This window comes from Nyctereutes procyonoides, unplaced genomic scaffold (assembly GCF_905146905.1).
Source record: "Nyctereutes procyonoides isolate TBG_1078 unplaced genomic scaffold, NYPRO_anot_genome, whole genome shotgun sequence".
In the NCBI taxonomy this organism is placed as follows: Eukaryota; Metazoa; Chordata; class Mammalia; order Carnivora; family Canidae; genus Nyctereutes; species Nyctereutes procyonoides.
Genome location: NW_026575034.1, coordinates 9,881,713 through 9,906,176, shown reverse-complemented (window position 1 = coordinate 9,906,176; position 24,464 = coordinate 9,881,713). Strand labels below are relative to the sequence as shown.

The following is a 24,464-nucleotide window of genomic DNA, read 5'->3' as shown; positions in this document are numbered from 1 at the left end:
ACATCATCTGTTGACCAACTAGAAAGCCTCAGAGAATTAGGAAAAATAATTATTTTGTCATACACTAAAGTGCATAGTGCACTATTTGGTGATGTGATTCAATATATATACTTTCTACAAAGTCCTCTCATCTAACATGATTAGAATATGAGATACCATCTCACTCCTATCAGAATAGCTAAAATCAAAAATACAAGAAACACATGTTGGTGAGGATGTGGCAAAAAAAGGAACCCTCATGCATTGTTGATGAGAATATAAACTGGTGCAGCTACTAGAAGGTATTATGCTAAGCCAAATAAATCAATTAGAGGAAGACAGTTATTGTATGATTTCATTCATGCAGAATTTAAGAAACAAAACAGGGGATCATAGGGGAAGAGAGGGAAAAATAAAATAAGACAAAATCAGACAGGGAAACAAGCCATAAGAGACTTTTAACTATAGGAAACAGAGTTGCTGGAAGGGAGGTGTTGGGGTAATGGGGTAATTGGATGATGGGCAATAAGGAGGGTTCGTGATACTATGAGCCTTGGATGTTATATGCAACTGATGAATCACTGAACTCTACATAGACTCTGAAACTAATAATACACACTCTGTTAATTAATTGAATTTTAATTAAATAATTCCAGCTAACATACAGTGTAAAATTAGTTTCAGGTGTATAATTTAGTGATTCAGCACTTGCATGTAAGATCCAGGACTCATCACAAGTGGACTCCATAATCCCTATCATCTATTTAACCCATTCCCCCACCCACCTCCCCTCTGGTAACCATCAGTTTATTCTCTATAGTGAAGAATCTGTTAATCGGTTTGCCTCTCTCTCTTTTTCCCCATGCTCATTTGTTGTTTCTTAAATTTCACTAGTGAAATCATATGATATTTTTCTTTCTCTACTCCTAATCTGCCCAAAGCAATCTACACACTTAATGCATTCCCTACCAAAATACCAACACCATTTTTCATAGAGCTAGAACAAACAATCCCAAAATTTGTATGGAACCACACACAAAAAAACAAACCCAAATAGTCAAAGCAACCTTGAAAAAGAAAATCAGGGGCACCTGGCTGACTCAGTAGATAGAGCATGCAATTCTTGATCGCAGGGTCATGAGTTCAAGCCCCTGAGAGAGTTTAGTAGAGTTTACCAAAAAAATCTTTTTAAACTTAAAAAAAGGGGATCCCTGGGTGGCGCAGCGGTTTGGCGCCTGCCTTTGGCCCAGGGCAATCCTGGAGACCCGGGATCGAATCCCACGTCGGGCTCCCAGTGCATGGAGCCTGCTTCTCCCTCTGCCTGTGTCTCTGCCTCTCTCTCTCTCTCTCTCTCTCTCTCTCTCTCTCACTGTGTACCTATCATAAATAAATAAAAATTTAAAAAAATTAAATTAAATTAAAAAAGAAAGGAAAGCAGAGCTGGAGGCATCACAATTCTGGACTTCAAGTTATATTACAAAGCTGTAGTGATCAAAACAGTATGGTACTGGCACAAAAATAGATACATAGATGAATGGAACAGAATAAAAAACCCAGAAAAATAACTCACTATTTATTTATTTATTTGTTTGTTTGTTAGTTTATTATTTTTTAAAAGATTATTTCTTCTTGAGACACACACACACACACACACACAAAGAGAAGGAGAGGCAGAGACACAGGCAGAGGGAGAAGCAGGCTCCATGCAGGGAACCTGATGCGGGATTCGATCCCTGGACTCCAGGATCACGCCCTGGGCCAAAGGCAGGAGCTAAACCACTGAGCCACTCAGTGATCCCTGAACTCACAATTTCATGGCCAATTACTATCTTCAACAAAGCTGGAAAGAATATCCAATGGGAAAAAGTCCCTCCAAAGAATGGGGTTGGGAAAACTGGATAGCTACTTGAAAAAAAAAAAAAAAAAGGAACTTTTCCATTTTCTTACACCATACATAAAAATAAGCTAAAAATGGATGAAAAACATAAATGTGAGACAGGAAACCATTAAATTCCTAGGGGAGAACACAGGCAGTAACATAACCTCTTTGATATCGGCTGTAGAAACTTCTTACTAGCTATGTCCCCTGAAGCAAGAGAAACAAAAGCAAAAATAAACTGTTTGAACTTCATCAAAATAAAAGGCTTTTGTACAGCAAATGAAACAGTCAACAAAACTAAAAGGCAACCTTGGAATGGGAGAAGATAATTTGCAAATGATGCATTTGATAAAGGGTTAGTATCCAAAATATACAAAGAACTTATCAAAATCAACACCCCAAAAATGAATAATCCAATTAAAAATGGGCAGAAGACATGAATAAACATTTTTCCAAAGAAGATATACAGAGAGCCAACAGACATATGAAAACATGCTCAACATCACTGATCAGGGAAATACAAATCAATAATGAGATATCGCACACCTGTCAGAATGGCTAAAGTCAATAACAGAAAAACAAGTGTCAGCGAGGATAGGGAGAAAGGGGAACCCTAATGCACTGTTGGTGGGAATGCAAACTGTTGCAGCCACCATGGAAAACAGTATGGAAATTCCTCAAAAAGTTAAAAATAGAACTACCCTACAATCCAGCAATTGCACTACTAGGTATTTCACCAAATGAGACAAAAATACTGATTCAAAAGGATCCATGTACCCTGGTGTTTATACCAGCTTTATCTACAATAGCCAAATTATGGAAAGAGCCCAAATGTCCATTGACAAATGAATAAAGAAGATGTGATATACATAGACACACACACACACACTCACTATGGACTATAAGCCATACAAAAAAATGAAAACTTGCCACTTGCAATTATGTTGATGGAACTAGAGAGTATTATGCTAAGTAAGATAAGTCAAAGAGACAAACATCGGAGACATTTATGTTGACCTAAAACATGGAAATGTTCTTAGAAGTTCATTTGCTGATTTTCTGATTTGAATATGGTTCAGCTAATTGAGTTTTGCAGTATCTTTTAAAAATCACACAAATAGTGATCAATTTCATTAAAGTACTGTAATTAAAGACACTCATGGGGAATCCCTGGGTGGCTCAGCGGTTTGGCGCCTGCCTTGGGCCCAGGGCGTAATCCTGGAGTCCCAGGATCGAGTCCCACGTCGGGCTCCCTGCATGGAGCCTGCTTCTCCCTCTGCCTCTCTCTCTGTGTGTCTAATGAATAAATAAAATATAAAAAAATAAAGACACTCATGAAATAATTTAAAACTCTACTCACAAAACTTTACTGAATTTTTATGATTTTACTTTTTTTATTTCTCTTACCTAAAAGGACAATTTTTAAACAACTTGCTTTTGATAATGTCTTTCCAAGGCATTCAACTTAATTTTCTTCGAAACAATCATTGGGGCATCTGGGTGGCTCAGTTGGTTAAGCTTCTGACTTTGGCTCAGGTTATGATCTTAGGATCTTGGGCTCGAGCCCCATGTTGGGCTCCCCACTCAGTGAAGAGTCTGCTTCTCCTTCTCCTTCTGTCCCTACCCATGGATGTGCTCTCTCTCTCTCAAATCAAAATCTTTAAAAAAAGAAACAATCATTGAAAAAATTAATTATGAAATACATGACATGTAAAAAGAGTGTAAACATAACAAATATCAATGTATCCAGAATCCAGGAAAAAAAATAAAACATTACTAGTTTAGTTTATGTGTTCTGTTATATTTATCCATGTCTCAATCCTGAATATACAGGCTATCTTTACCATGCATTTCTTTTACACTTGTGTTTTAGTGACTTACATCATATATAATTAATAGATATAATTAGCATAAATATATTTGGATATAAACATGACTAATTCTTGATATGCAACAACCAATGAGAAGAAGTACACAGACGTCCCATATGAAAGTCTACTAGTTGAGAGTATTCAGTGTGCCTTAGATATCACTATGTTTCACATCATTTAATATACTGAATCAGCTCAGTGGAGTCAGGTTAAAAGAGCTCCAACTGTATTAAAATACTTTAAAAAAATCATTTAGCCTTTACTTTCTAGTAATGTGGCAGGATAAATACCTGGATCAATCTTTTTGCTGTAAATAACAAAACTGCATAAAATATGAAAGAAGTTATCAGATCTTAAATAATTGATAGGCTCTTTTTTTAAAAAAAGATTTATTTGAGAGAGAGCAGTGGGGAGAGGGGCATAGAGAGGGGGGTTATAGAGAATCCCTGCTGAGCGTAGAACCTGACGTGAGTGTCAATCCCACGACCCTGTTCATGACTCGAGCTGAAATCAAGAGTCAGGTGCTTAACTGAGTCACTCAGGCACCCCAAGAATTGGTACACTTTTTTTATTTTTTAAAGATTTTAATTATTCATGAGACACACAGAGAGAGGCAGAGACATAGGCAGAGGGAGAAGCAGGCTCCCCACAAGAAGCCTTGATGGGGAAGTCCCCTTGATGCGGACTGGATCCTAGACTCCAGGATCACACCCTGAGCCAAAGGCAGATGCTCAACTACTGAGCCACCCAGGCGTCCCGATAGACTCTTAATAAAGACATTTTCAGAACAGGCACTGAGGGAAGTCAGGAAACTAGAGAGTTAAGCAGAGCATTGTAACTAGTTTTCACTAGCTAGCATTAGTGAACTTCAATTTTGGTTTCTACTACCTCACAGGATTTAGGAGACTTGGAGACAAGCTTAATTTGGGGGAAGTTCTATAGGAGGTAACTCCATAAAGCTAGAACCCCAATGGACTGCACCAGGAGTTAGTAAACTCTTTTGCAAAGGGTCAGATAGTAAGTATTTTAGGCTTTGTGAGTATACAGTCTCTGTCAGAACTACTCAACTCTGCTGTTGTAATTCTAAAGCAGTGGTCAACAGTATATGAGTGGGTGTGGCTATGTTCCAATGAGATTTTACTTACTAAAACAAGTGATGGGGGGATCCCTGGGTGGCGCAGTGGTTTGGCGCCTGCCTTTGGCCCAGGGCGCGATCCTGGAGACCCGGGATCGAATCTCACATCGGGCTCCCGGTGCATGGAGCCTGCTTCTCCCTCTGCCTGTGTCTCTGCCTCTCTCTCTCTCTCTCTCTCTCTCTGTGTGACTATCATAAATAAAAAAAAATAAATAAGGAGCCGAGAGTTGTGTTTGTCTGCTATGGGGATCAAGCACATTACTATGTTCACTGAGCTAAATCCAGTAACTGAACTGGGACTAACTCGTTCTGTGTCCCGGAGCGTGATTTGCCTTTCTAGAAACCAATTTAAAAAATAAATAAATAAATAAATAAATAAATAAATAAATAAATAAATAAATAAAATAAAACAAGTGATGGGTCAGATTTGGCTTGCTGGCCCTCATTTGCCAATTCCTTTTTTTTTTTTTTTTCATTTGCCAATTCCTAGAAGTAATTCCTTTCTCTCTACCTCTGGGAACTGACAGTAAAATCAAGTGTCTCAGCTGCTGAAGTTAAAGAGGGAAATGGTGGTCAATAATTTATAGTCACAACTGTCCGTTATTTGAATTTCAAAAAAATTTCAAGCAGTCTTAAGATAGTCTTGGGGCACCTGAGTGGCTTAGTTGGTTAAGTGTCCCAACTCTCGGCTCTGGCTCAGGTCAGGATCTCATGGGTCAGGGGATCAAGCCTCATGTCAGGCATGTGTTCAGTGGGGAGTCTGATTGAAGGTTCTCTCCCTTTGCCCCTCCCTCCATTTTCTTTCTCTCTCTCTCTCTCTCAAATAAATAAATATATATATTTTAAGTACTTAAGATAGTTTCTGGAAGAAACTCACTTTATTTCAAGCCACAAAGAAGTTCCACAAATAAAAATTCCAAATAAATGAATATTTCACAGTAGGAATAATTAAATCTACCAAAAAAAATGCATGATCAAGAATCTACAGAGATAACAGAAAAGGCCACAATAGTTTTTAGATATTGAAATTATGAGGGCACCTGGGTGGCTCAGCGGTTGAGCGTCTGCCTTCAGACCAGGGCATGATCCTGGAGTCCCGGGATCGAGACCCACTTTGGGCTCCCTGCATGGAGCCTGCTTCTCCTTCTACCTGTGTCTCTGCCTCTCTCTCTCTCTGTGTCTCTCATGAATAAATTTTAAAAATTATGAAACAAATTATAAATTAACTATGATTATTCCACTTAAAGAAATAAAAGACAGGGGTGCCTAGGTGGCTTAGCCAGTTAAGTGTCTGCCTTCATCTCAGGTCAGGATCCCAGAGTCCTGGGACTGAGCTTCAAGTTGTGTTCCCTGCTCAGTGGGGAGTCTGCTTCTTCCTCTGCCTCTTCCCTGGCTTGTGTGTGTGCTTTCTCTCTCTCACACTCACTCTCTAATAAAAAAAATCTTAAAAAGAAATAAAGGACAAACTTGAAAATATTAGCAGAGGCAGGAAACTATTAAAAAACCACATATTTTGGCCAGCCTGGGTGGCTCAGTGGTTTAACGCCGCCTTCAGCCCAGGGCCTGATCCTAGAGACCCAGAATCGAGTCCCATGTCAGCCTCCCTGTAGGGAGCCTGCTTCTCCCTCTGCCTGTGACTGTGCCTCTCTCTCTCATGAATAAATAAATAGAATCTTAAAAAAAAAAAGACACATATTTTAAATAGCCAAATATAGGAGTACTTGGGTAGCTCAGTCAGTTAAACTTCCAACCCTTGATTTCAGCTCAGGTCATGATGTCAGGGTCATGGGATTGAGTCCGATGTTGGGCTTGTGCTCAGTGTGGAGTCTGCTTGAAGTTCTCTCCCCCTGCCCCTCCCCTATTCTATCCCTGTCTCATAAATAAATAAATAAATAAATAAATAAATAAATAAATAAATCTGTAAAAAAAGAAAAGTAAAATAGCCAAATACAACTTCCAAATATGAAACAAAAAACTTGGGGCACCTGGGTGGTTCAGTGGTTGAGCGTCTGCCTTTGGCTCAGGTCATGACCCCAGGGTTCTGGGATCGAGTCCCACATCTGGCTCCCTGCAAAAAGCCCGCTTCTCTCTCTGCCTATGTCTCTGCCTCTCTCTCTATGTCTCTTATGAGTAAATAAATAAAATCTTTTTTAAAAAGAGAAGAAACTCAATGGATTTAATAACAGCAGACACATTTGAAGAGAGAAATGATGAATCTAAGGCTATTACAAAGAAGACAGCAAGAAGTAGAAAATATGACAGGTTACGAATTATAGAGGATAGAGTGATAAAGTGTCATGCACATCTAATTAGAAAAGTGAATGGGGAAGAGGAAGTATTTGAAGATTATGATTGAGCATTTTTGAGAACTATGAGAAACAACCCCCACATTCAAGCCAGATAATCTTAAGGATAAATACAAAATCCTGCTTAGACACATTCTTGCAAAATTAGAGAACACTGAAGGCAAAGAGAAGAAAAAGATGTCACTAGACAAATTACCTACAGAAAAGGGAGAGAGTAACTGACTTATCAACAGCACAGTGAAACCAGAATACAATGAAATTATATCTTTAATGTTCTCAGAGAGAGTAAATATCAGTCCAGAATCTCTACTCAGCAAAAATATCTTTCAAGAATAAGGTTATAATAAAGACATTTTCAGACAAAGACTAAGCTACCATCAGACCCTCACTAATAAAAATGCAAAGCCAAAATATGGAAAGAGCCCAGTTGTCCATTGACAGATAAATGGATAAAGAAGATGTGAGATATATATATATTTATATATATATATATACATATATATATATATATATTCAGTGGGGAGTCTGAAGATTCTCTCCCTTTGCCCCTCCCTCCATTTTCTTTCCCTCTCTCTCTCAAATAAATAAATAAATATATTTTATATATGATATATAGCATATATATTATATATTATTATATATAATATATAACAATGATGGAATATCACTCAGCTATAAAAAAGAATGAAGTCTTGTCATTTGCCATGATGTGGATGGAACTAGAGGGTATCATGAAGTGAAATAAGTCAGAGAAAGACAAATACCATATAATTTCATTCATATGTGGAATTTATGAAACAAAACAGATGAACATGGGGAAGGGAGGGAAAAAATAGGATCAAGATAGAGAGGGAGGCAAACCATAAGAGACTCTTAACTATGGGAAACAAACTGAGGATTCCTGGAGTGGGGTTAAGGTGGGGGGAATGGGGTAATTGGGTGATGGGCATTAAGGAGGGCACATGATGTAATGAGCAATGGATTCTACCTCTGAAGCTAATAATACAGTATATGTTAATTAAATTGAGCTTAAATAAAAATTTTAATTAAAAATTAAAAATAAAATACAAAAACATAAATAAGGCAAAAGAAATCTCAGATATAAGATCTGAGATGCAAGAAAATATGAAGGACACAGAAAATGATAATAAGGAAAAATTGTAATAAATATAAATTGTATAAAACTATATAATATCTTGTGGGATTAAAAAATAAAAAATAGAGCATATAAATCTGGGGGTGAAATGTGGTAGTGGTGAATGAGTGCTCTAAGTTCCTTAGTCGTTATGGAAGATGGAGAGGTGATGATTACCTTTGGACTTTGATTAAATTAATATGCATATTGTAACTTCTGTTACAAGAATAGAGACTATAGGGACATCTGGGTGGCTCAGTAGTTGAGCACCTGCCATCGGCCCAGGGCATGATCCCAGACTCCTGGGATTAAATCTCACATCGGGCTCCCTGCACGGAGCCTGCTTCTCCCTCTGCCTATGTCTCTGCCTCTCCCTGTGTTTGTCTCGTGTATAAATAAATAAATAAAATCTTTTATTTTTATTTTTTAAATAAATTTATTTTGTATTGGTGTTCAATTTACCAACATACAGAATAAAATCTTTTTTTTTTTTAAAAAAGAAAGCTTAAAACGAATAGAGAAGTTAGTAAGGGGGGAGAAGTAGAATTAGTGAATCAAAAAGGTTAAAGGAAAAAATCAGAAGAGATACAACATAGAGAACTAAGTTTAGTGAGGATGCTGGACATAAAATTATTATTAAAAAATTCATTTATGGGATCCCTGGGTGGCGCAGCGGTTTAGCGCCTGCCTTTGGCCCAGGGCGCGATCCTGGAGACCCGGGATCGAATCCCATTTCGGGCTCCCGGTGCATGGAGCCTGCTTCTCCATCTGCCTGTGTCTCTGCCTCTCTCTCTCTCTGTGACTATCATAAAAAAAAATTCATTTATTTATATATGTCAAAAATAAGCAAAGTCATTTAAAACTGCTATTTACATTATCAAAAATAGGAAGTATGTGGGAATAAATCTAATGAGATATCTACAAGAGCTTTTATTCAGAAAAAGAATATGACCTCATTGAATGATATTAAATACATAAATAGACCTTGCATATAGAAGTCTCAGTATTGTATGATGTCCATTTTTTTCTCATGAATATAGATGATATGCAACCATAGTCAAAAGCCCAAAAAGTTTGTTCTTGTACACACTAAATTCATTCTAAAATTCATTTAGAAATTCAGAGCTCCAAGAATAGACATTTTTCATAAAATTATTAAAAACACTTGATGGGGATCCCTGGGTGGCGCAGCGGTTTGGCGCCTGCCTTTGGCCCAGGGCGCGATCCTGGAGACCCCGGATCGAGTCCCACGTCGGGCTCCCGGTGCATGGAGCCTGCTTCTCCCTCTGCCTGTGTCTCTGCCTCTATCTCTCTCTCTCTCTCTGTGTGTGACTATCATAAAAATTAAAAAAAAAAGAAAGAAAGAAATGGTTTAAAAACACTTGATGCAGTCTATCGTGAATAATTCAGTAGAAGTTCTGCTCTGCCACAGATGCATCTGTATTGTAAGAAGCCTGTGCGAGCCAACTGGTGAATGTGTGAATAACGTCCCATCTCTTATCCCAGCTACTGTGCATGCCTTTCTTGTTCCTGTCTATTGATTGCTTCCAAATCTAGATGACCAAATAGTCCTTTATCCCCAAAGTAGGTTCAAAACAGTTGGTTCAGGCATTCCAGAATCCGCACCCCTCTAAAATCCCTGGTAAATCATAGGAAGACGAAAGTCCCAGTGGATAACAAATGTGCCATTCTTGAAGAGCTGCCACAGCCTCTGTTTGCTTTGCCTCTTTGCTCAGCTTCACCATGATGATGGCCTGGGCTGCCCAGTCAACAAGATATTCTTGAAAACAAAACAAAACAAGGTGACGGGAACTTGCTTTACCGGATACCTGGGATCAAGTCCCATTTTCAGGCTCCTTGCATGGAGCCTGCTTCTCCTGTCTCTGCCTCTCTCTATGTCTCTCAGGAATAAGAAAATAAAATCTTAAAGAAAAAAAAAAAGAAAAAAAAAGAAATGAGAATGTGGGCTGAAAGGGATGGTAGGATATGTTATTATTTGAAAAAATGTGAAAACTGGTAAGTCATAATAACAAGGCCTCCTTCAGTTTATGCAATGTAACATTACCACATGGAAAGTCTGTTCATCTGCAAATACCAGACATGAAGGAAGATGTGTACTTTATTTATTTTTGATATATGAGTACTTTATTTTTTTAAAGATTTTATTTATTTATTAGAGAGAGAGAGTCTGGAGGAGGGGAAAAGGGAGAGGGTGAAGCAGACTCCCTGCTGAGCAGGGAGCCAATGTGGGGCTTGATGATCATGATCCTCCTGGGATCATGACCTGAGCCAAAGGCAGACACTTAACCAACTGAGCCACACAGGCACCCTGATAGATGAATACTTTATTTATTTATTTATTTTTAAATTTATTTTATATAGTCATCACAGAGAGAGAGAGAGGCAGAGACACAGGCAGAGGGAGAAGCAGGATCCATGCACCGGGAGCCCGACGTGGGATTCGATCCTGGGTCTCCAGGATCGTGCCCTGGGCCAAAGGCAGGCGCTAAACCGCTGCGCCACCCAGGGATCCGATGAATACTTTAATACCGAGGTCATACAGTAGAGTTTTAAAGAAGTAAGACGCAGTAATTAGGCATTCTTGATCCAAGTATTGCCTTCTGTTTCCTTTTAGATTATAGTGTATCTGCAAACTCCAAATTAGTTATTGTCACAGCAGGTGCACGGCAACAGGAGGGAGAAAGTCGCCTTGCCCTGGTGCAACGTAATGTGAACATCATGAAATCAATCATTCCTGCCATAGTCCAACATAGTCCTGACTGTAAGATGCTTATTGTTTCAAACCCAGGTAAGTCTTTTATCCTCCATTTAACTGAATAAAGATGATCTTTCCATACCATTTTTTTTAAAACAACTTCATTAAGGTGAATGTATAATACAATGAATTTTTTCCAGCTTTGTTGAGATACAATTGACATACAATGTGTAAGTTTAAGGCTACAGTATCATGATTTGATACACTTGTATATTGCAAAATGATTACCATAGAGTTAGTTAACACTTCCAATATCTCACATAATTACCATTTCCTTTTTATGGTAAAAAACATTTAAGATTTACTCTCTTTGCAGCTTTTATGTATATAATACAGTATTGTCAACTATAATCACCATGCTGTACATAAGATACTTAGAACTTATTCATTTTATAACTATAACTATAAACATCTCTCCATTTACCCTCTTCCCCAGCCCTTGGCGACTGCCTCTTTGTTTTTATGAGTTTGGCTTTTTTAGATTCCACATGTAAGTGACATCATACTGTATTTGTCTTTCTCTGTCAGGCTTATTTCACTTAACATAATGCCCTCAAGATCCAGTTATGCTGTCACAAATGTCAGAATTTCCTTTTCTTGTAGCTAAATATTAAAGTGTGTGTGTATCTTACATCTTTTTTTCTCCTTGTGCTGTCTTTTATTCCCATAACTTATTCATTCCATAACCAGAAGCCTGTATGTCCTCCCCCTCTTCACCCATTTTGCCCAACTCCCCACTCCACTCCCTTTTGGCAACCATCAGTTTGTTCTCTGTATTTATAGAGTCTGATTATACACAGTCTGAATCTGCTTTTGGTTTGTTTATTCTTTTTTTTTTGTATTCCACTTATGAATGGAATCATATTGTTTCTCTTTCTCAGTTTGATTTATTTCAGTTAGCATAATATTCTCTAGGTCCATCCATGTTTTCTCAAATGACATGATCTTATTTTTTATAGATGCATAATATTCCATTGTAGACTACATTTTCCTTAGCTATTTGTCTGTTGATGGACACTTACATTGCTTCCATATCTTGGCTATTGTAAATAATGCTGCAATAAATATAGGAGTGCATGTATCTTTTTAATAGTGTTCTGGGGGCACCTGGGTGGCTCAGTTGGTTAGGTGGCTCCCTTTGGCTCAGGTCATGATCCCAGGATCTTGGGATCGAGTCCACATCAGGCTCCCTGCTCAGCGGAGAGCCTGCTTCTCCCTCTCCTTCTGCTCCCCACTGCTTGTGCTCTCTCTGTCAAATAAATAAAATCTTTTTAAAAAATAAATAAATTAGTGTTTTCATTTTCTTTGGGTAAATACCCAATAGTAGAATTATTGGATCATATGGCATTTCTGTTTTTAATATTTGAGGAACTTTCATACGGTTTTCCACAGTGGCTGTACCAATGTACATTCCTACCAATAGTGCACACATATTCTTTTTCCTCTACATCTTTGCTAACACTTGCTGTTTCTTCTTGTATTTTTTATTTTAGCCTTTCTGAGAGGTGTGAGGTGGTATTTCATTGTGGTTTTGATTTGCATGTCCCTGATGATGAATGATGTTGAGTATGTTTTCACGTTTCTGTCGGTCATCTGTATGTCATCTTTGGAAACATGTCTATTCATGTCTTCTGCCTGTTTTTTAATTGGGTTATTCATTTGGGGGGTGTTGAGTTTTATAAGTTCTTTTTTAAAATATTTTTTATTTCTTTTTTTTAAAGATTTATTTATTTATTTATTTATTTATTTATTTATTTATTTATTTATTATAGACAGACACAGAGAGAGAGGCAGAGACACAGGAGGAGGGAGAAGCAGGCTCCATGCCGGGAGCCCGACATGGGACTTGATCCCGGGAATCCAGGATCGCGCCCTGGGCCAAAGGCAGGCACCAAACCACTGAGCCACCCAGGGATCCCTAATATTTTTAATTTCTTTTATTTTTTATTTTTTAAAAAGATTTTATTTATTTATTCATGAGAGACACACACACACACACAGAGAGAGAGAGAGAGAGGCAGAGACACAGACAGAGGGATAAGCAGGTTCCGTGCAGGGAACCTGATGTGGGACTCGATCCCAGGACTGCAGGATCATACCCTGGGCCAAAGGCAGGTGCCAAACCACTGAGCCACCCAGGGATTCCCATTTATAAGTTCTTTATATATTTTGGATACTAACCCTTTATCAGATACATCATTTGCAAATATTTCCTATTCCATAGGTTGCCTTTTCATTTTTTTTCCTTTGCTGTGCAGAAGCTGTTTATTTTGATGTAGTCCCAATAGTTTATTTTTGATTTGGTTTCTTTTGCCTTAGGAGATATATCTAGAAAGAAATTGCTATGGCTGATATAAAAGAGGTTAGTACCTATGCTCTCTTCCTGGATTTTAATGGTTTCATATCTCACATTTAGGTCTTTCATCCATTTTGAGTTTATTTTTATGTATGGTATAAGAAAGTGGACAAATTTCTTTCTTTTTTTGCATTTGGTTGTCCAGTTTTCACAACATCGTTTGTTGAAAAAACTTTTTTCCATTGGATATTCTTTCCTGCTTTGTCAAAAATTAATTGACCATATAGTTTTGGGTTTATTTTTGGGTTTTCTGTTTGATTTCATTAATCTATGTGTCTCTTTGTGTGCCAGACCATACTGTTTTGATCACTACAGCTTTTTAATATAACTCAAAGTCCAGAATTGCAATATTTCTAGGTTTGCTTTTGTTTTTCAAGGTTGCTTTGGCTACTTGGGATCTTTTATGGTTCTGTACAAATTTTAGGATTGTTTTAGCTCTGTGAAAAATGCTATTGGTATTTAATAGGTTTTGTATTAAAGGTATAGATTGCTTTGGATAGCATGACATTTTAACAATATTTGTTCTTCCAATTCATGAGCATTCAATGTTTTTCCATTTCTTTGTGTCATCATCAGTTTCTTTCATCAGTGTTTTGTAGTTTTCAGAGTATGGGTATTTCATCTCTTTGCTTAGGTTTATTCCTAGTTATCTTATTGCTTTTGTTGCAATTGTAAATGGGATTGATTCCTTAATTTCTCTTTTGCTGCTTCATTATTAGTGTGCAGAAATGTAACAGATTTTTGCATGTTGATTTTATACCTGTGACTTTACTGAATTTGTTTATCAGGTCTAGCAGGTTTTTTTGTGGGTTCTTTTGGGTTTTCTATATATAGTATCATGTTACATGCAAATACTGAAAGATTCTCTTTTTTTCTTGCTGATTTGGATGCATTTTATTTCTTTTTGTTGTCTGATGGCTGTGGCTAGAACTTCCAGTACTATGTTGAATAAAAGTGGTGAGAGTGGACATCCCTGTCTTGTTCCTGGCCATAGAGAAAAGCTCTCAGATGTCCCCCCTTGAGGATGATAGTAGCTGTGGGGTTTTCATATATGGCCCTTATTATGTTGAGGTATGTTCTCTCTAAACTTATTTTGTTGAGGGTTTTTATCATGAATGGATGTCATGCTTTGTGAAATGCTTTTTCTATGTCTATTGAAATGATCATGGTTCCTACCCTTTTATATATATATATATATTTATTTATTTATTTATTTATTTATTTATTTATTTATTCTTTTTTTTTCAATTTTTATTTATTCATGATAGTCACACACAGAGAAAGAGAGAGAGGGGCAGAGACACAGGCCGAGGGAGAAGCAGGCTCCATGCACTGGGAGCCCGATGTGGGATTCAATCCCGGGTCTCCAGGATCGCGCCCTGGGCCAAAGGCAGGCGCCAAACTGCCGCGCCACCCAGGGATCCCTATTTATTTATTTATTCATGAGAGACACAGAGAGAGGCAGAGACTAGGCAAAGGGAGAAGCAGGCTCCCTTCGGGGAGCCTGATGCAGAACTCAGTCCCAGGACCCTGCGGTCATGACCTGAGCCTGAGCCAAAGGCAGATGCTCAACTACTGAGCTACCCAGGTGCCCTCTTACACTTTCTTTTATTAATGTGATGTATTACATTGAATGATTTGAGAATATTGAACTACCCTTGCAACCCAAGAATAAATCCCACTTGATTGTGGTGAATTATTTTTTTAATGTATTGTTGGATTTGATTTGCTAATATTTTACTAAGAATTTTTGCATCTATGTTCATCAGAGATATTGGCCTGTAGTTCTCTCTCTCTCTCTCTCTCTCTCTTTTTTTTTTAATGGTGTCTTTATTTGGTTTTGGTATCAGGGTAATGTTGACTTCATAGAATGAATTTGGAAATTTTCCTTCCTTTTATGTTTTTTGCAATAGTTGGAGAAGAATAGGTATTAACTCTTCTTTAAGTGGTAGAATTTGCCTGTGTAGCCATCTGGTCGTGGACTTTTGTTTGCTGGGAGTTTTCTGATTACTGATTTAATTTCTTTGCTGCTACCCGTTTGTTCAAGCTTTCTATTCTTGTAGTTTTGGTAATTTTTTTGTTTCTAGGAACTTATTTCTTCTAGGTTGTCCAATATGTTGGTGTATAGTTTTTCATAATATTCTCTTAAAATTGTATTTCTGTGGTGTTGGTTGTTATTTCCCCTTTTTCATTTGTGATTTTATTTATTTGGATCCTTTCTATTTTATTTTTGATGTCTGGCTAGAGGTTTATCAATTTTATTAATTTTTTTAAAGAACTAGGGGATCCCTGGGTAGGTCAGTGGTTTAGCGCCTGCCTTCAGCCTGGGGTGTGATCCTGGAGTCCCGGGATCAAGTCCCACATCAGGCTCCTTGCATGGAGCCTGCTTCTCTCTCTGCCTGTGTCTCTGCCTCTCTGTGTGTGTGTCTCTCATGAATAAATAAATAAAATCTTTGGGATGCCTTGACGGCTCAGCGGTTTGGCACCTGCCTTCGGCCCAGGGTGTGATCCTGGAGACCTGGGATCGGGACCCACATCGGGCTCCCTGCATGGAGCCTGCCTCTCTCTCTCTCTGCCTCTCTCTCTGCCTGTGTCTCTGCCTCTCTGTCTCTGTATCTCTCATGAATAAATAAATAAAATCTTAAAAAGAATTTTTTTTTTAAAGAACTAGCTCCTGGTTTCATTGATCTGTTCTATTGTTGTTGTTGTTTGTTTTTTTTTAGTTTCTATACCATTTATTTCTACTCTAATCTTCATTATTTCCTTCCTTCTGCTGGCTTTATGCTTTGTTTGTTGTTCTTTTTCTGGCTCCTTTAGGTATAAGATTAGGTTGTTTATTTGAGATTTTTCTTGCTTCTTGAGGTGGGTGTCTATTGCTGTATAGTTACTTACTAGGACTGCTTTTACTACATCTCAAAGGTTTTAGACCATTGTATTTTCATTTTCATTTGTATCATCCATTTTTTAAAATTTCTTCTTTGATTTCTTGGTTGACCTATTCATTGTTTAGTAGCATGTTGTTTAACCTCCATGTATTTGTCGTCCTCCCAAATTTTTTCTTGTGGCTGACTTCTAGTTTCACAACGTTGTTGTTGAGAAAGGTGCATGGTATGACCTCGATCTTTTTGTATTTGTTGAGGTTTGTTTTGTGACCTGATGTATGATCTATTCTGGTGATTGTTCCATGTGCACTTGAAAAGAATGTGTATTCTGATGTTTTAAGGTGGAATATTCTGAATATATCTGTTAAGTTCAATAGATTATTTCTTCTTGATTCATTCTGTTGTTGATTCTATCTGTTGCAGTTTTCATTCCACTTGGATTCTCCAACTCTGGAATTTGGTTCTTTTTTTATGATTTCTAAATCTTTGTTATATTTCACATTTTGTTTTCCTGATTTCACCGGACTATCTTTCTATGTTTTCTTGTAGTTCATTTAGTTCCTTAAACCAGATATTTTGAATTCTTTGTTTGCTAAATTACAGATCTCCATGTCTTTGGGATTGGTTAGTGGGAAATTATTGGGATCTTTTGGTTGTGTCATGTTTCCTTGATATTTTTATGTTCCTTGAAGTCTTGTGGTACTGTCTTTATATTTGAAGTAGCTGTAACTTCCTCTAATCTTTACCAACTTAGTTCAGGACAGAAATGTCTTCTGTTGGCCCTGCTAAGGATTCTGAAGCTTTTGCAGACCTATGTATATGCCTGCTCCACACATCTTACACACTGGTGGAACTCTTAAGCTTCTATGCCTTATTTTGACCCTCAATACAGTAGGCCAGGTGCTGACAGCTTCTTTTGCTTTCCCAAGAATGTGACTTAAAATGAAGTTTGCAGTCTCTTTCTGACTCACAGATTTAGACCTATGCTCACTAGCTGTTTGCCGATGCTCACTCTTACCATTGAGAGTACATACAGGGAGCTGACCACAGTGGGAGGTGTGTGGGGGTGAGTGTGTGACATGCTGGGGTTGCCTGTGGGTTAGTTAGGGGGATCCACTGGCAAGGCATCCCCCGTCACTCATGGGCAGACTTCCTGATGGAGTCCACTACACATTTAGTAGAATCTATGTCCCATAATGCCCTCTTGAGTGTCCTGTCTGCTACTGTCTTAGCTTCTTCTCATTCCCTAGTCCTGAAGCTCAGGACTCAATACTCTGCATGGAGTGAGAGAGAAATGGGCTTCTTTGGCAGCAGTTTGCATATTTAGTGAAGGTAGATGCTTACTCACACACTCTGACTTTCCTTTGTGGGAGAAATAATGAGCTTAAGAGGATCTCTTTTGGCACTGAGCTCTTCTACCTTGGGGGAAGAGTGATGCACAAGTAAAGTCAAATTGTTCTTCTTACCTTCTCCAATGCATCGAAACTCATATTATTGTGCCCCACTGGTGTGCTGGGACCTCTCTGCTGGGAACCTGAACTTCCAGAAATGCTGTCTTGTTCATGGGAGTATTGTCTAAGACACTGTTTTCCAGGATGATCTGGACTACAGCAAAATGGGACTGAAATTGCCTTATGGGCCATTGCAGGGTCCACAGCAGGGACTGAGGCCTCTGTGCCTACTACATGCCTGACACATGGGTGAGTGAGTCTACTTCTGGGTTCATTGGTATATATTGCTGGATTCCTATAGCTCCAACAAAGGCACATCCATCCATAGGTGGATGCCAGATTGTTGGTTTTAAGGGGTGGGTGGTGAGAAGGTAAACATTATTGGCTGTGTTTCTGACATCATTCCACAGTATTGATAGATGTAATCACTCATGAAACCACCACCATAATCAAGATAAGTACACTTCCATTACCTCTGAAATTTTTCTCGTGTCCCTTTGCAGTCCATCCCTTATTCTACTATGGCCCCATTTTCTGGAATCTCATATCACGGAATCATACTGGATGTAATCTTTTTTGCCTGGTTTCTTTCACCTAGCATGAATATTTTGGGATTCACCCCTGTTACTCTGTGTATCAGTGATTTGTTCTTTTTTTTTTACTGCTGAGGAGTAATTCTTTTAAATAATTTAAAATCCTCTTTTTTTTATCCATTCATATCCATTGATCCATTGATAGATATTTAGGTTATTTCTAGCTTTTGGCTATAAATAAATAATTAGAACTGTTGAATGAATTTGTGAACAAGTATTTTCATGGGTATATGTCATTATTTCTCTGGGTAAATACCTGGGAGTAAAATGGATGGCTTATATGGTACATATATGTTTAACTTTGTTAGAAGCTGCCAAACAGTTTTTCAAAGTGATTGTTCCATCAACACTCAAATAGAGTTCCCATCAATACTCAAATAGAGTTCTACTTGCTCCACATCCTTGCCAACATTTGGTATTGTCACTCTTTTCAGTTTTAGTCATTCTAATATCATTATGGTTTTAATGAACTGTACTCCATTCATGATCAAAGATGTTGACATTTTTCATGTGTTCCTTGGTTATCACTATATTTTCTTTTATGAATGGTCTATTAATATCTTTTGTTAATATTTAAAAACTAGATCTTATGACCTTTAATTCTTTTGACCTATAACTCAACCTTTAATTGTTGAATTATAAGAGTTCTTATATATACTGAATACAAGTCCCTTTGTCAGATATAAATATTGTATAAGTTTTTCTCAGCTTGCCTTTTTGTGTTCTTAATGATATTTTTCAAAGAGTAAAGTATGTCATTTGGTGAAATCCAGTTTATGAATTTCTTATTTATGTTTTATGCTCTTTTTTTTCTGTCACCATTAGTACTTTTTATTATTATTAAAAATACAGAATCCCCTTCTTGGGGATTTTGTATTTTTAAATGTTTTGTCTACTAGTACATTTCTCAGGTACTTAGACAAAAGCATACAACTCCTTTGATTCTGATTAGCAAAGGTAGTGAACTTGTTATTTACCTGACCAAATCACTATAATTTGCATTGTATATTTAAAACCAAGGTATTTATTTCTCATAACCTTTTAATCAACTTGCTGCTTTAATTTCTCTAAAATCACTTCTGCTGTTGTGGAAGCTAATAGTTTTAACACTTTTTTTCACGAGATTTACCACTCTTCTCTAAAACCACATCACAGGGATCCCTGGGTGGCGCAGCGGTTTAGCGCCTGCCTTTGGCTCAGGGCGCGATCCCGGCCGGGATCGAATCCCACGTCGGGCTCCCGGTGCATGGAAACTGCTTCTCCCTATGCCTATGTCTCTGCCTCTCTCTCTCTCTCTCTCTGTGTGTGTGACTATCATAAATAAAAATTTTAAAAAAAAGAACTTAAAAAAACAAAACACCACATCACTCTTTCTGAGCTCCAAGACCTTGGAAAAGTACTGACAGAGTTCAGCATTAGCCTTCCCTTCCAACTGCGTGGGTGAGGGATGCTTCTTCAACGGCCATGCTCACAGCTTCTGCTGTCACATTTGAAATGAAATCAGGGCAGACTGTATCCTTAAGGAGTGAGGATATTTTGTAAAAGGGTTTGCCTTTTGCTGGTTACAGCCTTTTGTTTGGACCCAGGTTTGGTATGGATGGTTATAGTGACACAACCTTTAGGATCAACTGCCACAGGACCTAAGGGAGGAAATGGTGTCTCTGGTTCCTTGCTCTGGCTCTTACCCTGTTCAGAGCACCAGCTTTCTTGGGCATCACAGCATCTAAAGGAAGCTGGGTGGAGCCTGGGGCCCCATGTCCAAACTCAAGCTGCCTCAGCCTGCAGTCCAGCCACAGCATCCCCACCAGGTAGCCAGCTGGGTGGAGGCAACTGTTTAATGCTCTTTTGATTTTTTTAATTATTATTTTTAAAAGATTTATTTTTTTATCTCAGAGAGAGAGAATGAGCATGAGTGAGGGTAGATGCATAGAGGGAAAGGATCTTAAGCAGACTCAGCCCTCAGCACAGAGCCAAAGGAGGGGCTTGATCTCAGGACCCTGAGATCATGACCTAAGCCAGATATCAAGAGTCAGTTGCTCAACCGATTGAGCCCACCAAATGCCCCTATGCTCTTTTGGCTTTTAACTAAGAAACCTTTAGCACACCTTATGTTTGAAGATTTCTCCTTTACTATTTTCTATAAGTTTTATCATTTTATCTTTTATATTTAGAACTGTAACTCATACTAATTTTTGTGTTTGATATAAGGTGTCATTTTTTTCAATGATAATCCACTTTTTCTACCAACATTTGTTGAAAATATTTTTTCCCATTTGAATTTCATTGAGAACTTTTTTGAAAATTATCATATATGTGAGTCTGTTTCTAGATTCTTTATTTTTTTCATTGATTCCCTTATATATTCTTTTGTTATTATCACACTATCTTGATTACAGTAAATCTTCAAGTTAGTTAATGTAAATTCTCTTTGTTCCTTTTTTCTCTGTTCTTTTCTAAAATTACTTTGGATATTATGTTTTGTTTTCATTTCACATAAATCTTTGTGTTTTTTTATTTTATTATTTATTCATGAGAGTCACAGAGAGAGGCAGAGACATAGAGGAAGAAGCAGGCTCCCCACAGGGAGATCAATGCAGATCAATGCAGGACTTGATCCCAGGACTGGGATCACACCTTGAGCCAAAGGCAGCGGCTCAACTGCTAAGCCACTCAGGCGTCTCTCATTTTCATGTAAATCTTACAATTAGCTCATCCATTTCTATAAAAAACACATGCTGAGATATTAAGTGGGATTGTGTTAGATCTATAGATCTATGTAGATCTACATCTAATATATAGATCTATAATTTGGAGACTGTATCTGGACACTATTAAGTCTTCCAGTCCATGAATATGGAATATATCTTCATGTAGGTATGTCTTCTTTATTCTCTTTTAGCAAGGTTTTATAGTTTTCAGGATACAGAGCTTATACAAATTTTATTAAATTATCTCTATGCATTTCATATTTTTGATACTATTGTTAAGAGTTGTATTTACCTTTCATTTCCCATTGGTTATTGCTAGTATATAGAAATACTATTGCTTTTTTCATATTGACTTTGTATCTTGAAAATGTTGCTAAGTTCACTTACTAATTCTAGTAATTTTATTCAAAATTTTAGGATATTCTGTGTATATTATCATCTGTAAATACAGTTTTATTAATTTTAATTCTTTCCAATTTGAAGACCTTTTTATTTTCTTGCCTTATTTCACTGGTTAGGACCTCTAATACAACAGTAAATGTAAGTAGTAATGAGAGACAAATCTGGATGATTCTAGAGGCTTGTTTCCTTCCTCCTTCTGGTAGCTTAACAAAGAGCTGTATCAGCTGAATGGTGCCAGCTGGTGGAGCAACAGCAAGGTCTTAAGCTGGTATCAGCATTCCTGGCAGGCAAGGTTCTTTCTGGGGTGCTTAGTATGTAGACTTTGGTCCTAGCAATACATACTCCTTACTATTGTTGCTAAACCTGGATATTCCTTGATAAATTTCTTGTTACTTAAGGAAACTAAGTGGTTTTTTTTCTTCTTCCAAAGCTAACTTATAGATATGTAACCATGTGGTGGTAGAACTTGTTCTTGCTCTTGGAGGAGTTTCTAGAGAACACCCAGCTTGCTAGCCAAAGGAGGCTCCTCTGCACTTGGCTATATTGTATACAGAAGATCCCTGCCTAACCTATGCTGTGGAATAATGAGAGTTCAGTGTACAAAATGTGGTTCTTTCTCTGCTTCTAAGATTTTCTCCAATAAATACTATTTATATCTATATCCTCTGGTGTTAGTGGCACATGTCACCCTTGCACAAATATTGAGAGGGCTCATACTTGCCTACTTCTTTTTTTTTTTTTTTTTTTTGTGGGGAAAGCATTTGGTCTTCTTTTATCATTGAGTATGATGTTTAATGTGGGTTTTTAATGAAATTCCCTTCTTTCCATTTTTGCAGAAAGTTGGTGTGTGTGTGCGTGTGTGTGTTTAAAGATTTTATTTATTTATTTAGAGAGAAAGAGTCTGTGTGAGCAGAGGGGGAGGGGTAAAGGGAGAGAGAGAGAGAATCTCAAGCAGACTCTGCACTGGGCACTGAGCTACACTTGGGGCTCCATTTCATAATCCTGAGATTTGATGGGGCTTCCATTTCATAACCTGAGCCTAAATCAAGAGTCTGATGCTCAACTGAGCCACCCAGATGCCCCAGAAAGTTTTTTTTTTTTTTTAAATCATGAATGAATGTTGAATTTTGTCATTTGCATCTTCCTGGTCATGCATGTGGCCTCATTCTGGGCAGGAGATGCTGATAGGTTAGATGAAGCTGTGGTGAGGGAGAGGCAAAATCTAGGTGTACTTAAAGAGGTAGAATTAATTAATTGAGTGCTTATTTAATACATAGATAGGTACATACATTATCTTAAAAGAAGGGTATTTTTTTGTTTTAAAATTATCATAAATAATTCAACCTTTCTAACATTTATGTGAGAGTCCTTATTTGTTTGACTTGCTTTACTTTGAACTCCAAGGAATCTGTATTTGATTTTAAGACCATTCATCTAGGAGCACCTAGGTGGCTCAGTTGGTTAAGCATCCAATTCTCGATCTCAGCTCAGGCCTTGACTTTGGGTCATGAGTTTAAGCCCCATCCATGCTGAGCATGGAGACTACTTAAGAAAAAAATAATAAAAATAAAAGTTCAAAAAAGACTATTTATTCAGCAAAGGGAATTGTAAAAGTTACCATTACTTTTTTTTTTTTAAATGAATTGTTCCTCCTAGTGGATATTTTGACATATGTGGTCTGGAAGCTAAGTGGTTTACCTGCAACTCGTGTATTTGGAAGTGGTTGTAATCTAGACTCTGCCCGTTTCCGTTACCTAATTGGAGAGAAGTTGGGTGTCCATCCCACAAGCTGCCATGGTTGGATTATTGGAGAACATGGTGATTCTAGTGGTAAATATAAAACTACTATCATTATGTAATCATTATGTACATCTTATTTCTAATCATGCTTATTTTCCCTTGTCTATTTTTCGGATATTAATATAGCTGCACAACTTTCATTTTGTTGGTATTTTCCTATTTTTTCTTATTCCTATAGTCTTCTGTTCATGGATTAAGCTATCTGTCATAAAATAATACACATAGTAAATAGCTGTTTTAAAAGTCAATGAGTGTTTCTCTTATCTGGATAACTTTAACTTAGTGCGATTTTTTAAACAACAGCATTATTAAGATATAATTCACATACTATAAAATCCATCCAGGGATCCCTGGGTGGCGCAGCGGTTTGGCACCTGCCTTTGGCCCAGGGCGCGATCCTGGAGACCCGGGATCGAATCCCATGTCGGGCTCCCGGTGCATGGAGCCTGCTTCTCCCTCTGCCTGTGTCTCTGCCTCTCTCTCTCTCTCTCTCTGTGACTATCATAAAAAAAAAATCCATACATTTGAAGTGTATAATTCACTGGATTTTAGTATATTCAGAGAGTTGTGAAACCATTACTACAATATAATACAGAACATTTTCATCACCCCCAAAAGAAACTCATTCCTGCTCACACACACTTCAGTCCCAGGCAACCACTAATGTACTTTCTAATTACATAGATATGTTTATTTCAGATTTTTCATGTAAGTAAAATTATATAATATGTGGTTTAAACTATTACTTAGGCCACACCAATCTTTTTCTTTCCTGAACTTGAACATTTAATACCTACTGCACATTTAGAACTTTCTACTTCTTGCAGTGCTTTCTAATTGTGTCATATGTACAAATCTTTCCATAATGTTAATAACTCATTTTATAGGGAATAGGGACCATTTGTTAATTTATTCAATTATTCACTGATTAAAAACATTTAATGCACCTTTCTTTTTTTTTTTTTTAATTTTTATTTATTTACTTATGATAGTCACACACAGAGAGAGAGAGAGAGAGGCAGAGACAAAGGCAGAGGGAGAAGCAGGCTCCATGCAGGGAGCCCGACGTGGGATTCGATCCCGGTCTCCAGGATCGCGCCCTGGGCCAAAGGCAGGCGCCAAACCGCTGCGCCACCCAGGGATCCCAATGCACCTTTCTATTTACTTTATGCTTCAAGGGTCATAGTAAAA

At 37.7% G+C, this 24,464-nt stretch overlaps 1 protein-coding gene and 1 pseudogene across 2 annotated transcripts in view; one reads left to right on the top strand and one right to left on the bottom strand.

Annotated features, from left to right (window-relative positions):
• LOC129504967 (L-lactate dehydrogenase C chain) overlaps positions 1 to 24,464 on the top strand; it is a 44,928-nt gene that overhangs the window by 8,156 nt on the left and 12,308 nt on the right. The window contains exons 3-4 of one of the 2 annotated variants that reach the window (XM_055317875.1): positions 10,941 to 11,114; positions 23,130 to 23,303. In XM_055317875.1, coding sequence (XP_055173850.1) covers positions 10,941 to 11,114; positions 23,130 to 23,303 — 348 coding nt within the window. The remainder of the gene's footprint in view (positions 1 to 10,940; positions 11,115 to 23,129; positions 23,304 to 24,464) is intronic. The other variant, XM_055317876.1, reaches the window with a different exon arrangement.
• Positions 9,879 to 10,050, bottom strand: LOC129504969 (mitochondrial import receptor subunit TOM7 homolog; annotated as a pseudogene).